The sequence below is a fragment of the Bombyx mori genome, chromosome 17 (assembly GCF_030269925.1).
Source record: "Bombyx mori chromosome 17, ASM3026992v2".
Lineage (NCBI taxonomy): Eukaryota > Metazoa > Arthropoda > Insecta > Lepidoptera > Bombycidae > Bombyx > Bombyx mori.
In genome coordinates this window covers 162,114-178,946 of record NC_085123.1, presented here as the reverse complement: position 1 = coordinate 178,946, position 16,833 = coordinate 162,114, and the positions used below count along the sequence as shown (strand labels likewise).

Here is a 16,833-nt window from a genome sequence, read left to right as displayed (position 1 = left end):
TGCGTCAAGTGTTTAGGAGATCACGCCACGGCCCTCTGCACTCGCGATCAAAAAACCGCGACGGAACCGCCTAGCTGCGTCCTGTGTCGTACACAGGGTCACCCCGCAAATTACCGCGGATGCCCCCGAGCCCCGAAAATAAATCGCCGCGTCGCCCGCCAAAACCGCCTCCGAGCTTCCGGCCCAGACATCAAAGCCTCGGCACCCTCTGTGTCGCAGGCTAAGCCAGCGTTCGTTCCGGCGCCGGTGCCCAGTGTCTCGGCTTGGGCGAAACCGCTGCCGTACACGAACACGGTTACAACTCCCTCCTCCGCGATTCGTCCCGCCCCCGCAACTCGTCCCTCTCCCGCGACTTGCCCTCCGACCGCGTCCGACAATCTCGCTTTAGCGATCGACTTCTTTCAGTCGATCAACTTTGAGCGCGTTAACGCTTTGGGCGACGCCATTCGCGCTGCCTCCACTGCACAACACTTTATCGCCGTTGTGCAAGAATACGCCGACGTATACGCGTCATTAAATACGTACGTCCTCCCCTCACTCCGCCGGTAATCAATGGCGTATATAAGTAGAATAAAGCCCCTATCCGTAACGATAGGATTTTTTAACGCTTACGGTCTCGCAAATCAACGTGATCAGGTTTCTGACTTTTTGCGTGACCATCAAATTGATATCTTTTTAGTGCAGGAGACCCTACTTAAGCCCGCGCGCCGTGACCCTAAAATCGCGAACTATAACATGGTCAGGAACGACAGGCTCTCTGCTCGTGGTGGTGGTACCGTCATTTACTATAGAAGAGCCCTGCATTGCGTCCCGCTCGATCCTCCCGCGCTCGCTAAAATCGAAGCATCAGTGTGCCGAATCTCACTGACGGGACACGCGCCGATCGTTATCGCGTCCGTTTATCTTCCACCGGATAAGATCGTTCTAAGCAGTGATATCGAGGCGCTGCTCGGCATGGGGAGCTCTGTCATTCTGGCGGGCGACCTAAATTGTAAACACATCAGGTGGAACTCACACACCACAACCCCGAATGGCAGGCGGCTTGATGCGTTAGTCGATGATCTCGCCTTCGATATCGTCGCTCCGCTAACACCGACTCACTACCCGCTAAATATCGCGCATCGCCCGGATATACTCGACATAGCGTTATTAAAAAACGTAACTCTGAGCTTACACTCGATCGAAGTAGTTTCAGAGTTAGATTCAGACCACCGTCCCGTCGTTATGAAGCTCGGTCGCGCTCCCGACTCCGTTCCCGTCACGAGGACTGTGGTGGATTGGCACACGCTGGGCATCAGCCTGGCTGAATCTGATCCACCATTGCTCCCGTTTAACCCGGACTCTACCCCGTCTCCTCAGGATACCGCTGAAGCCATAGACATCTTAACGTCACACATCACCTCAACATTAGATAGATCATCGAAACAAGTTGTAGCGGAGGATTTCCTTCACCGCTTCAAATTGTCCGATGATATTAGGGAACTCCTTAGAGCTAAGAACGCCTCGATACGCGCCTACGACAGGTATCCTACCGCGGAAAATCGTATTCGAATGCGTGCCCTACAACGCGACGTAAAGTCTCGCATCGCCGAAGTCCGAGATGCTAGATGGTCTGATTTCTTAGAAGGACTCGCGCCCTCCCAAAGGTCTTACTACCGATTAGCTCGTACTCTCAAATCGGATACGGTAGTAACTATGCCCCCCCTCGTAGGCCCCTCAGGCCGACTCGCGGCGTTCGATGATGACGAGAAAGTAGAGCTGCTGGCCGATACATTGCAAACCCAGTGCACGCCCAGCACTCAATCCGTGGACCCTGTTCATGTAGAATTAGTAGACAGTGAGGTAGGACGCAGAGTCTCCTTGCCACCCTCGGATGCGTTACCACCCGTCACCCCGATGGAAGTTAAAGACTTGATCAAAGACCTACGTCCTCGCAAGGCTCCCGGTTCCGACGGTATATCCAACCGCGTTATTAAACTTCTACCCGTCCAACTCATCGTGATGTTGGCATCTATTTTCAATGCCGCTATGGCGAACTGTATCTTTCCTGCGGTGTGGAAAGAAGCGGACGTTATCGGCATACATAAACCCGGTAAACCAAAAAATCATCCGACGAGCTACCGCCCGATTAGCCTCCTCATGTCTCTAGGCAAACTGTATGAGCGTCTGCTCTACAAACGCCTCAGAGACTTCGTCTCATCCAAGGGCATTCTCATCGACGAACAATTCGGATTCCGTACAAATCACTCATGCGTTCAACAGGTGCACCGCCTCACGGAGCACATTCTTGTGGGGCTTAATCGACCAAAACCGTTATACACGGGAGCTCTCTTCTTCGACGTCGCAAAAGCGTTCGACAAAGTCTGGCACAACGGTTTGATTTTCAAACTATTCAACATGGGTGTGCCGGATAGTCTCGTGCTCATCATACGGGACTTCTTGTCGAACCGCTCTTTTCGATATCGAGTCGAGGGAACCCGCTCCTCCCCACGACCTCTCACAGCTGGAGTCCCACAAGGTTCTGTCCTTTCACCCCTCCTATTTAGCTTATTCGTTAACGATATTCCCCGGTCGCCGCCGACCCATTTAGCTTTATTCGCCGACGACACGACTGTTTACTATTCCAGTAGAAACAAGTCCCTAATCGCGAAGAAGCTTCAGAGCGCAGCCCTAGCCCTAGGACAGTGGTTCCGAAAATGGCGCATAGACATCAACCCAGCGAAAAGTACTGCGGTGCTATTTCAGAGGGGAAGTTCCACACGGATTTCCTCCCGTATTAGGAGGAGGAATCTCACACCCCCGATTACTCTCTTTAGTCAATCCATACCCTGGGCCAGGAAGGTCAAGTACCTGGGCGTTACCCTGGATGCATCGATGACATTCCGCCCGCATATAAAATCAGTCCGTGACCGTGCCGCGTTTATTCTCGGTAGACTCTACCCCATGATCTGTAAGCGGAGTAAAATGTCCCTTCGGAACAAGGTGACACTTTACAAAACTTGCATAAGGCCCGTCATGACTTACGCGAGTGTGGTGTTCGCTCACGCGGCCCGCACACACATAGACACCCTCCAATCCCTACAATCCCGCTTTTGCAGGTTAGCCGTCGGAGCTCCGTGGTTCGTGAGGAACGTTGACCTACACGACGACCTGGGCCTCGAATCTATACAGAAATACATGAAGTCAGCGTCGGAACGGTACTTCGATAAGGCTATGCGTCATGATAATCGCCTTATCGTAGCCGCCGCTGACTACTCCCCGAATCCTGATCATGCAGGAGCCAGTCACCGTCGACGCCCTAGACACGTCCTTACGGATCCATCAGATCCAATAACCTTTGCACTAGACGCCTTCAGCTCTAGGAGCAGGCTTAGGGACCTCGGTAACCGTACTCGTCGAACTCGACAAAGAGTTCGCCGTGCAACCTAACCCATGAATCAGCTCGCTGAGTTTCTCGCCGGATCTTCTCAGCGGGTCGCGATTCCGATCCGGTAGTAGATTCATTCGCGAAGCAGCTACTCTTGAGTTGTTAGGTCTCCTTCGGAGGCGCTCGGGCAGCTGTTAGCAAATCCCACCCCTCCTGGCTGAGCCTTTGCTCGCCCACCTGTCCTGGTGAAACTGGAAAGGCCTCCGGGCCACCAGTAATCCTTCAATCATAAAAAAAAAAAAAAGTGAATGCAATACGGACGGGCGCGCGGGCGGACAGCCGCGAATGTGTAAATGTGATTGGCAACAAAATTTATAATACGTTCCACGATGTGAGCATGAATTTTCCTGTACATGCGTCATAACGTTGTGTTGGTGAGGATGTTATGAAAAAAGTTTGATGTAATTTTAATGTTCAGAGAACATCTGTGGGGATTCGTAATCAAATCAAATCAAATCAAATCAAATTTTATTAGCTAAAACACGGTTTACAAAGTTGTTGATACTTGTTAGTTATTTTATAGAACAGCGTGTTTCTACCAGGTCGGCGTGCAAATATTATTAAAAATTATTTACATTATTAATGAATTAAAATAACAAACAACAAATAAATTAATTGAATAAGAATTAGTTATTTCAGTGATAAAACGAAAACAAAGAACAGTAAGAAGCGAACATACAATTAACATAATGATTTATCATTTAAGAAATCGTTAACTGTATAATAGCATCTTAAGGTTAATAATTTTTTCAAATTCTTTTTAAACAAAAATAATTTGTCTTTTTTCATAGCATCAGGTAGCTTATTATATATTTTCGGTGCCATACACAGTATACTTTTTTGCATAAGAGTTGCCTTAGCACAGTGCAAACACAATTTATTTTGGTCGCGCCGGTTACGTTGCGAAACTTCACCTGTGGTTTTAAACAATTTACAGTTATTTTTTACAAACAAAATAATTTCAAAAATATAGAGACACGGAAGTGTTAGTATATTGTGTTTAATAAAGTAGATTCGTAGAACGAATACTTAGTGTGTATATCAAAATTAAACAATCTTTGGTGGTACTGTGGTACTCCACGAACGAGTATGCGGTCAGCATGACGGTAAGTTGTTTCCGTCACTTACACATAATTGATTAATTTTATTAGACTTATGTGTGTGTGTGTGACCTACACTGCACCATTGCTCTGTAGCTACTGCTGTAGAGCTATTACTAAGCATATGGTTCAGATTTGATTTTTATAGAAAATCTTTCCACCACCACAGCAGTTATTAATTAACACAGACTAAACTACAAGTAATAATTGATTGTATTGGTGATTATCTAAGCTCTGTATCCTATCCGCATCTTATCTTTTAAGTGGTCGATAATTTAAGATGATATAATAAAACTATATTGGCTCACGACAGGCAGCCGTACCCACGAGGCTGGATCTCGCTGAGCAGGTGGCAACACTAACACAGCGGTGCTCTCTACGGACACATAGACCCGGCCACGACCGCTCCCCGGGGCTCTAATACAACTTTCTGTTAAACGTTGCTTGAATTCCATAAAAATTCTAAAAGTATCCGGTTGCCTGTGGCACTGCTCACGTCGGACTAAAGTCATATTGACTACCCGCGTAGTGTTCGCTCCAATAAAGATCGGGCACCCTAGACCTTGCAGAAAGAAATCAATCGTTGGATTCAACTCGGATGGACAGCGTTTGGGAAACTGCACAACATTCTCTCAGCTGATATACCGCAGTATCTCAAAAATAGTCTGACCAATGTGTGCGGATGACATAGCGCGCTGAAATGTGCTCGCTCATATCGGATGTCTCAGAAGGCTCAAAATCTACAAGAGGTAATGGAGGAGGCTACGCTATGCGCAGAACTCCCCTGGATGATTGGTCGTGTTCAGTTCTGCTGCTACTGAACGTAAGGCTAAGACGACCAAATTTCCTTCATTCCACTGGCTCACTCGAGAATACGTCTAGAAATAAGGTTGGGAGCTCTCTGAGGGTGTGACCGGTCCACTTTCCATTATAATGCTATTCGAACACTAAAATTCGGTTATCAAGAAAACATGATCCTCTATCCGTTGGTCGTGACAAGTGATGGAATATAATTATTGCACTAGGCGTCACTGCCTCTACCCACGTTGAGACAATGAGACATGAGATTTGAATCTCTATTATGTAGTACAACGACTGCCACAGTCTTCAAACCAGAACGCAATTCTGCTTTGCGGCAGTAATAAGCAGGCTCACAAGATGTGATGCCACCAGTAGTCAAATAAACGTAATTAAAATGTAATACAACTGAACTCAGTTCTCAAGCGGCCGATTCTAGCAGATAGTCGCTCGGCCGCAGCGAGGAATCAGCGCTGCATTGATTTGACGTCATTTAGTGAGTTTCACGCTGCATCATTTCAGTGAGTCGAAATTCCTTCCAATGCGGTACCTAGTAGGTTCAGGAAGCACTGCTCTTGCAAAGGCTGGTTTTAGCAATTCTCTCAGGTAGAGCCCGTGAGCTCACCTACCGGTCCGCGCGAAGTCGGAATAGCCCCTTAGGCTACCAACAATTAACTAGGGAAAAAAGTGTAGGCGAGGCGCCTGCTTCGTACATTTATAGTTGACCAATAAAAGTGATCGCTCTGTCCCGAGGGTCTCGTAAACAAGAGCAGCACAACTATAACGAACACTGACTGAGTTCCTCCCAGCACGGATTTGACATTTGAATGGATTCAATTTATTATTTAAGCAACAAAGTACTTTATAGGAACAAATTACAGTCATGAAACGATTATGTTCGTTTTAAGATATTTAGTATTCACGTGTTGTTTTAATAGTTTTTGATGACGTAAAAACGTGACACCGAACGCCTCACGAAGAATATCGGGCAAGGCTATGGCATCAAACTACAGTACGATATAAATAAATAGTGGAATAAGTATGTAAGGCGCTCGGTGCACACTGTATCTACTTATGGTTGCTTCTTAGTAAGTACGTATGTACTTCGTACTTAGTTCGTATTCGCGGCCAATAATGATGGGGGCGTAAGCTTATTAGACTTAAAATTACATTTAAAGTCCTTAAACTATCTCAAACATGCTATAACTCATTAAGCTTATGTAAATTTCAGCGCCAAATAATATCATATTTTTAGTACATTATCCAACGTATGCAGCCTAATACGTAACCCGCGCTTAATCTAATAAAAAAATCATTTAAATAACATACTTTGTAAGGCCAAATATATTTCTGATCGAATTGCCTACGATCACAAGAAAACTGAGAAATCACACGCTTAAGCGGGTACACTTCTTCTCAATCGATACGCTTCTACGGACAAGGTTTGCGGGCTGGAATTCTTTACGACCCAATCTCCATCAGAGAAGATCCTCGAACTGAATACTACCTCACCTTCTCCACAGAACAACTCCAAAGAACTTGCATCCAAGAATAGTCTCCATGAGGTCTTTCCGATTGGAACCCATTCCACTTGCCTTACTTCTCCGCTCCTGTTAACAATCACTTTACCGACTTCAGGATCCCACGTCACTGTTGTGACAAGACCTCCTTCTTTACCTTGAATCAGCAACTCAATCTTCTGGTCGAGACATCCTTGTAGAATAATTTCAGCAGTTGGGCCGAATTCTATCGCTTGCTGGGGCTCTAGATCTCCGTTATGGACGCTATCGGTTCTCAGATCTTGGATTCCTTCTAGTGGGTTCATGGTGATCCGCGTGCCGATCAGCTGCAGCTCTCTAACGAGCGTCGTCGTCCCCGCCCAGCCGTCCTCTTTCTCAAGGTGCGGCACTTCCCACATATTAAACCAGCCAATCAAGTAAGTCTTGCCGTCGCCCTGTATGGTTTGAGTCGCATAAAAATCGTGACCGTAATCTAATTCTTGGAAATACTTATCAGTTTTAAATTCAAAAGTTTCATAGTCTAATTCCCCAATATAGTATCCGGTCTGATACGTGTTCTTGTATCTGTCGCCTTTCGGTTCCAATCCTTGAGGGGACCAGAGGAAAATGGTTTTTCCGCCGAGTTCAAACAGATCGGGACATTCCCACATGTAGCCCATGTCGCCGTCTGATTCTCCCAAGACCGACAAAAACTCCCAATTAAACAGATCCCCTGATCTGTAAAGGAGCACTCTTCCCCGTTTATTGCTTGAGCTGCCAATGACAACATACCAATGATCTTTGAATTTCCAAATCTTGGGGTCTCTGAAATCAGCTGAATTGTCGGGCACGTAGGAGAGGACTGGATTTCCTTCATACTTGCGGAAGTTAACTCCGTCGTTACTGAAGGCTAGATATTGAGTTTCGTTGTAAAACGGGTCCGTGTCAGTAGTGACGCGGCCCGTGTATAACAGTACCAGGTCATCTCCGTGGACGACGGCGCCGCCCGAGAAGCACATTTCGGTTTCAGGGATGAGAGCCGTAGGGAGGTGTTCCCAGTCGATCAGGTTGCTACTGGAAACGTGACCCCAGTGCATCGGACCCCAAACGCTGTCGTAAGGGTAAAACTGATAGAAGAGGTGGAATTTTTCCTTGTAGTATGAAAAGCCGTTAGGGTCATTCATCCAGCCGACGGGCGGAGAGATGTGATAGTGCGGGCGGTACCGTGGATTGATTTCTGCCTTTTTATCCGCGATGTATTCTTCAAGTTCTCGCTTAGTGGTCTCATTTTGCTGGCGGAGAGCTTGTCCCAGCGTCACGGCGAGCACGGCGGCCAGCGCCACCGGTGTGCTCCAGGCGAACATGACTAATACTAGTTGAAATTCGCGTGTGGCCGCCCCCTTTTATACTCGCCCCGAGAAGCGACCTCGATCTCGATAACATTATCTATGGAGTGTTTCGTGTGGTGCGAGGAGGCGACGCGGTGCGTGACTAAATTAGGCACTAATGTTTTATTTTTTTTGCTTCAGATCATACATATTGTTATGCAATTATTTAAACTTCGTATTTTAGTTTTCAAAAACAAGTTCAATGTCAGCGATTAAGTTTAAACGCTATTGTGAGACTGGCCCGATAAACATCACTCAGAATGCATATTGGGTGCGCAAGCATAAAGTTTTTTAATGATTGAAAGATTACTGGTGGCCCGGAAGCCTTTCCAGTTTCACCAGGACATGTGGGCGAGCAAACGCTCAGCCAGGAGGGGTAGGATTTGCTAACAACTGCCCGAGCGCCTCCAAAGGAGACCTAACAACTCAAGAGCAATTGCTTCGCGAATGAATCTACTACCGGATCGGAATCGCGACCCATTGAGAAGATCCGGCGAGAAACTCAGCGGGCTGATGCATGGGTTAGGTTGCACGCCGACCTCTTTGTCGAGTTCGACGAGTACGGTTACCGGGGTCCCTAAGCCTGCTCCTAGTGTTGGAGCTGAAGGCGTCTAATGCAAAGGTTATTGGATCTGATGGATCCGTAAGGACGTGTCTAGGACGTCGACGGTGACTGGCTCTTGCATGATCAGGATTCGGGGAGTAGTCAGCGGCGGTAACGATAAGGCGATTATCATGACGCATAGCCTTACCAAGTACCGTTCCGATGCTGACTTCATGTATTTCTGGACTGATCGAGGCCCAGGTCGTCGTGTAGGTCAACTTTCCTCACGAACCACGAAGCCCCAACGGCTAACCTGCAAAAGCGGGATTGGAGGAATTGGAGGGTGTCTATGTGTGTGCGGGCCGCGTGAGCGAACACCACACTCGCGTAAGTCATGACGGGCCTTATGCAAGTTTTGTAAAGTGTCACCTTGTTCCGAAGGGACATTTTACTCCGCTTAGAGATCATGGGATAGAGTCTGCCGAGAATAAATGCGGCACGGTCGCGGACTGTTTTATATGCGGGCGAAATGTCATGGATGCATCCAGGGTGACACCCTGGTACTTGACCTTCCTGGCCTAGGGTATAGGTTGGCATAAGAGGGTAATCGGGGGGTCCTCCTAATGTGGGAGGAAATAAGCGGTGAGCCTCCCCTTTGAAATAACACTGCTGTGCTTTTCGCTGGGTTCATGTCTATGCGCCATTTTCTGAACCATTGTCCGAGGGTTAGCGCTGCGCTCTGGAGTTTACTCGCGATTAGGGACTTTTTTTCTACTTGAATAGTAATCGGTTGTGTCGTCAGCGGTTAGACAGAAAGTCCCGTATGATGAGCACGAGACTGTCCGGTACGCCCATGTTGAAAAGTTTGAAAATCAAAACGTTGTGCCAGACTTTGTCGAACGCTTTTGCAACGTCGAAGAAGAGGGCTCCCGTGTAGATCGGCTTTGGTCGGTTAAGTCCTACGAGAATGTGCTCCGTGAGGTGGTGCACCTGTTGTACGCATGAGTGATTTGTACGGAATCCGAATTGTTCATCGATGAGAATGCCCTTGGATGAGACGAAGTCTCTGAGGCGTTTGTAGAGCAGACGCTCATACAGTTTGCCTAGAGACATGAGGAAGCTAATCGGGCGGTAGCTCGTCGGATGATTTTTTGGTTTACCGGGTTTATGTATGCCGATAACGTTCGCTTCTTTCCACACCGGGGGAAAGATACAGTTCGCCATAGCGGCATTGAAAATAGATGCCAACATCACGATGAGTTGGATGGGTAGAAGTTTAATAACGCGGTTAGATATACCGTCGGAACCGGGAGCCTTGCGAGGACGTAAGTCTTTGATCAAGTCTTTAACTTGCATCGGGGTGACGGATGGTAATACATCCGAGGGTGGCAAGAAGGCTCTGCGTTCTACCTCACTGTCTACTAATTTTACATGAACAGGGTCCACGGATTGAGTGCTGGGCGTGCACTGGGTTTGTAATGTATCGGGCAGCAGCTCTGCTTTTTCATCATCATGGAACGCCGTGAGTCGGCCTGAGGGGCCTACGAGGGGGGGCATAGTTACTACCGTATCCGATTTGAGAGTACGAGCTAAGCGGTAGTAAGAAAATTGCGAGGGCGCGAGTTCTTCTAAGAAATCAGATCATTTGGCATCTCGGACTTCGGCGATGCGAGACTTTACGTCGCGTTGTAGGGCACGCATTCGAATACGATTTTCCGCGGTAGGATACCTGTCGTAGGCGCGTATCGAGGCGTTCTTAGCTCTAAGGAGTTCCCTAATATCATCGGACAATTTGAAGCGGTGAAGGAAGTCCTCCGCTACAACTTGCTTCGATGATCTATCTAATGTTGAGGTGATGTGTGAGGTTACGATGTCTATGGCTTCAGCGGTATCCTGAGGAGACGGGGTAGAGTCCGGGCTAAACGAGAGCGATGGTGGATCAGATTCAGCCAGGCTGATGCCCAGCGTGTGCCAATCCACCACAGTCCTCGTGACGGGAACGGAATCGGGAGCGCGACCGAGCTTCATAACGACGGGACGGTGATCTGAATCTAACTCTGAAACTACATCGATCGAGTGTAAGCGCGGAGTTACGTTTTTTAATAACGCTATGTCGAGTATATCCGGGCGATGCACGATATTTAGCGGGTAGTGAGTCGGGGTTAGCGGAGCCACGATATCGAAGGCGAGATCATCGACTAACATCGAGCCGTCTGCCATTAGGGGTTGTGGTGTGAGAGTTCCACCTGATGTGTTTACAATTTAGGTCACCCGCCAGAATGACAGAGCTACCCATGCCGAGCAGCGCCTCGACATCACTGCTTAGAACGATCTTATCCGGTGGAAGATAAACGGACGCGATAATGATCGGTGCGTGTCCCGTCAGTGAGATTCGGCACACTGATGCTTCGATATTAGCGAGCGCGGGACAATCGAGCGGGACGCAATGCAGAGCTCTTCTATAGTAAATGACGGTACTACCACCACGAGCAGTGGGCCTGTCGTTCCTAACCATGTTATAGTTCGCGATTTTAGGGTCGCGGCGCGCGGGACAAGCATAAAGTGTGCTCTTTAATGAAAACAGAACTGTGCAACCCCACTCTCGTCCGATTACTAGATAATAATACTCAACGGTAGATCAGCGGTCCTCGGAAGTCTGCAACGGTATCCTTTCCTCGTTTTCCTATCTGACATTCTCTTCCCTCTTCTCTTCCAAAACATGCTGATGCATTTTTGTCGAGTCACGAAACTAATTCAAAATGCAACATGAATTAAAAATGGCCGTGAATCTTGTATTTATTCTTGTTTAATAGTTTCCGACGTAGATAAGTTACGGAAACTGTATAGTTTACGCGGTCATGGAAGAATAAACGGAGCATCAAATTGTGAATTTGTTATTGAAACTAAATTTATTTCGTTGTAGTCTTATAGCGACTCTAGCGATGCGACCCGACGCGGCGCCGGGAGATGGGCAGCTTCAACAAAATTTAAAGTTAACGATGTCCTAAGTATCGATTCAACTTAATTTTCATGTTGTTCTAAACAACAAGGTGAGAGTGGGGCGGCTCATGCAATGGTTTCATTTTTTAAATCGAAAACAATTGAACGAGTTCTTTGAACAGATGTCGATCTTGCGGAAGTGATTAACATTCATGTTGACTTTTGGTCTGGTTTGCGCTGAGAACAAAACTTTGTTAACTTATCATAAATTAATGTTAACATATTTGAAGAAATATAAGCGTTTTTGCGACGTAGATTTTTTCGAAAACTATTTAGGAGTCACAACTAGATTGTTAATTTTATGTACATTAAAATCACTTTTTGGTATTACTCGCGCGACCCGCTTGACAACAACGGTGCTGCACCGGCGTCTATGTCTCTGAAACTAAAAAAGCTTAGACAATTGTGAAACTATGCCACGTCATTACGGATTCTCCCGATCCACTAACGGTGCTTTAGGTACCGCAAGCACCAGTCACCATCCTCGTCGAACCCGTCGCTTGCGACGAAGGCCCACTGTGTTTCCCGCCGGATCTTCTCAGTGAGTCGCGTTTCCGATCCGGTGGTACATTCTGCGAAGCACTGCTCTTGCTAGGGCCAGTGTTAGCAACACTCCGGTTTGAGCCCTGTGAGCTCACCTACACGTTAGGGTTCAGCTGAAATAGCCTCTCAAGGCTATCAATATAGGTAAAAAAAAAAGTGAAGCTACCGAATATAGTAAGTCGACCTCATAGTCCGAGGTACCGCCGGCGGCTACGTGAGCGGTCGCCGAAACAAAACAAAGAAGAATATTGTAACGACCAAAATAAATGTATAGTTGTTTTTATTGTTCGTGCAGGCAAATGAGCATACGGCCCCTCTAATGGTGAGTGGTTACCGTCACCCATGGATGTCAGCAAACCCAGGGGCAGAGCCAAGCCGCTGCCTGCCTCTAGTCAGTAAATTAGTTTAGATTTCATATAAAATATGTATTTATCCTGCCCCAAGTCTGCACAGAGTACGCGTGGAGTATGTTCGGATACGTAGCCGCTCGGAACTCGGCGAGCCTTTAGTCAGTGAGAATATAGCACCTCAAGCTGCATTGCACATTTCTCCTTCAGCACCTGAAGAATACTTCGTATCGCATCTCCCAGCTACAACGGGTCGTTGCTTGCGATGGCTCAGAGAACTAGAGATGTGGGTGAAAAGCCTTGAAACACTACCTTAAGTAAGCTCCAAAGCTAGCCATGGGATTGGCGTCAGAACAAATTAAAGCCCGTGATTAACGTTTTTTCCTCAACTTTTATTGAAGTAATAGTTTTTTTAGGGCCGGGGCCGAGCCTCCTACCAGGTCCCCGAGTAAGTGGGACTCCGCTAGGGACCTGCGTCAGCGTCAGTCCGAACTAAGGCATATCATTCAAGGAGTGCGTTCCTTGTGATTTCAACTTCAATGCCCCGCGGATGCCTCAGAACAAATCTCACACTAACGTTGTTACAGCAAAGATTGTAGTGTTCTCCGTAGGTATCGCTGTGATAAGTCTCAGATAACTCCTCAGCTGTCGACGTGCAGTCGCCGTTACATAACCAGATCCCTTATCAAAGGGAATGGATGTTCTTGTGTGATATGATTATCCGGTGATCGATAATTTACACAGAACTTAGAATTTATAGACATGTTCCCGTATTTACAATTTTATAATTCTTTATTTAAAGAACTTATGGTAATTTAAAGCATTGAGCATATGAATAGAATACATTTTATTAGGTTATGTTGTTTATTATGTTATGTATATGACGGCGTTAACGATATTTCTGTTTAGCACGTGCAATAGGAGTGACTCACAGAAGCCAGGTGCGCCGGCCGTGTCGTTCGACTCGTAAACAACAGGTGCAACAGAAGTGACTCATAAATAAGCCAGCTGCGCCGGCCAGTATAAAAAGGCGGTACGTGCCTCGCAATGAACATTCGCTGGACTGCGTTTGCCTGGTGCATTTACTATATCCTTGTTACGTTGTGTGATTCAGTGACTGTTGTACGTACTGGTTAAAGTTGGACAAGTGTTAAAGTGAATTGTTAAGATAACATATTGTTGATTAAATCAGGAATCAAGAAGTGACTTCGTTTTACTTGGTGTTCAGCAAGATAATGTCTACCCTCAAGCTTATATATATGTATATGTCGGCACACGTCAGGGATGGCTGAGCGGTAGTTTCGTCATCACTCGTATTCGATTGAACTCAGTTTAGTCAATAAAACTTTTCAATAATAATTATTGAAACTCAACACACACAACTTTCACAATGACAGGATAAACCGACAGTTTCGTTGCACATACCGACAGACCGACTGACTGACTGACTGACTGTCAGAGACTCACTACTGAGACGGACGGAATCACTGTCTGACACGAGTGCCACGACTCTGTCCACGTACCGCCATTTTATACTGTGGCGTTACGGAGTCTACCCTTCATTTTGTGATATTTATCAAAACAACATTTCATCATTTAAAATAATAATCAAAACCACCATCTTAATATTACTAAAAGTCGTTATCCACGACAACTAAAAGTTATCCACGACATATATATATATATTTTTTTTTATTGCTTAGATGGATGGACGAGCTCACAGCCCACCTGGTGTTAAGTGGTTACTGGAGCCCATAGACATCTACAACGTAAATGCGCCACCCACCTCGAGATATAAGTTCTAAGGTCTCAGTATAGTTACAGCGGCTACCCCACCCTTCGAACCGAAACGCATTACTGCTTCACGGCGGAAATAGGCGGGGTAGTGGTACCTACCCGTGCGGACTCACAAGAGGTCCTACCACCAGTGATTACGCAAATTATAATTTTGCGGGTTTGGTTTTTATTACACGATGTTATTCCTTCACCGTGGAAGTCAATCGTGAACATTTGTTGAGTACGTATTTCATTAGAAAAATTGGTACCCGCCTGCGGGATTCGAACACCGGTGCATCGCTTCAACACGAATGCACCGGACGTCTTATCCTTTAGGCCACGACGACTTCATATATAAAATATAACATAACATACATATATGTATGTTATGTTATATTTTATTATGTTATCAGATGTTAAGTGGTTATCGGAAGATTTTTCTTGTGAGTCGACGTCTTCGTTTTCTGAAGGTCGTGTCTAATTTGATAACTGTTCTATCATCACCCGCGGCATAACTCCTCTCCATGTGTCTCTATCATCGGTAGTCCCAAACGGTTCAGATATTGATATGACGGTAAGCGATGCTATCCGTTTTGACCAGCACATAGGTCACTGACCACGTGGTCTTTTCCCGTCGATGTGACCTATCAGCTTTTCGTGGTTGTTAGGATTTCTCTTCAAAGTACATAGTTTCGTATGCGTATTGTAGAAAATGTTATTTTTGTGTGGAGCTCTTCTAGAATGGGATGCGTAACGTTGCTTTCCAACACCACATCCCAAATGCCTCGATCTTGGATCTCTCTTTGTGATACAATGTAATTCATATTTGGACGTCGTGTGGACGTTGGAAGGGTGTCGTTATTCTCATCGTGATGTCTGTGGGCTTCTGCAACTCATAACCTCGAGTGAGCTGTCAGCAGGTACACTCATGTCTGCATAACAACATAACGTTTCACTGTAGACGTTGTCTTCAGATACAGACAGACGTCGGGCCGCTGGACAAGGCCGAAGAAGTATTTGATCCGCTCGCTGCTCTTGCCGCCACCGGCCCGCCCGCGCACACTGCCACGGGCCCGTGGGCTTATCTTGTATGCCTGTTTCTAGTTCCTTTGTTTGCGTAAGCCAGGGGATAAATCTTAGAGCCATGACCGGTTGGTTTATTTCGTTTTCTAATTGAGACCCACTTAATTTTTTTAGTTTCAAAACAAAATTTCGATGAATCATGATTTCATTCCGTTCACTTATCAATCAATTTGTCTTTTTGTAGCATTCACCTAATGTATTTATAATAATATGTATCTCATACTTCGTAGAAATTATAGTTAAGTGTGATGTAGATATTAACTGTTTTTCTTGTTTTTAGGGTTCCGGTACCCCAAAGTAGTATCGGAATCTTATTGGATCAGTTTATTACCTGAAAATATTTGTCGGTTAGACAATTAAAAACGATTTGTTCGCAAACCTGTGGATGTGTTGTGTAGACGTATGTTTCGTGTTAATTTGATACAATTTTTTTATGTTTAAGGGATTACTGGTGGCTTGGAAGCCTTTCGACTTTTAAGGAGACCTAACAACTTAAAAGCAGTTCCTTCACGAATGAATCCACCACCGGAACGAAATCGCGACCCGCTGAGAAGATCGAGCGAGAAACTCAGCGAGCTGATATATTATTATGGGTTAAGTTGCACGTCGAGCTTTTTGCCGAGTCCGACGAGTACGGTTACCGGGATCCCTACTCCTAGTGTTAGAGCCGAAGGCGTCTAATGCAAGAGTTATTAGCTCCGATGGATCAGTAAGGTGACTGGCTCATGCGTGAGCAGGATTCGAGAAGTACTCAACGGCGACAACGATAAGGCGATTACCAGGATGCATAGTCTTATCGAAGTACCGTTCCGACACTGACTTAATATGTTTTCGGATCGATTCGTAAATTTGTAAATTAAATTAAACATTTTCTTGTCACAATATGCTGTTCTGTTCAGTCACTATCACACTATACATACTTTCCAAGTTACGTACTTGGAGACGCACGCGTCGATAAGATATAAACACGCTCGTATTATGTGCGTATATATATATATATATATATATATATGTATGTATGTACATATGTACCTTTTTTATTGCCCTTGTAGGCAGACAAGCGTACGGCCCACATGATTGTGAGTGACTACTAATGCCCATGGACTTCAGCACTGCTAGGGGCAGAGCAAAGCCGCTGCCTACCGTTAAGTACTTCCAACAAGCTTCATTTTCCGACCCCACATTAAAACGGTAAGTGACCGTTCCGCCTCCATATTAGGACGCCTCTATCCCATGATTTGCGAGCGAAGTAAATTGTCTCTTTGAAATAAGGTGACACTCTACAAAAATTGCATATGCCCCGTCATGACGTATGCAAGCGTAATATT

The 16,833-nt window shown here is 46.1% G+C and overlaps 1 protein-coding gene and 1 long non-coding RNA gene across 2 annotated transcripts; one reads left to right on the top strand and one right to left on the bottom strand.

The window, feature by feature from the left end:
* Positions 1–6,651: 6,651 nt before the first annotated feature.
* On the bottom strand, positions 6,652–8,190 carry Suc1 (beta-fructofuranosidase; the record flags this gene model as incomplete). Its single annotated transcript, NM_001126249.1, is given in 1 exon segment — positions 6,652–8,190. A coding segment is annotated over 1 exon segment (1,467 nt). The 3' UTR covers positions 6,652–6,721.
* A 3,506-nt stretch (positions 8,191–11,696) lies between these two features.
* LOC119629757 (uncharacterized) lies at positions 11,697–16,387 on the top strand. Its single transcript, XR_005245664.2, has 2 exons — positions 11,697–15,573; positions 15,948–16,387. It is a non-coding gene; the product is annotated as an uncharacterized LOC119629757 (long non-coding RNA).
* The last annotated feature ends 446 nt before the right edge of the window (positions 16,388–16,833 follow it).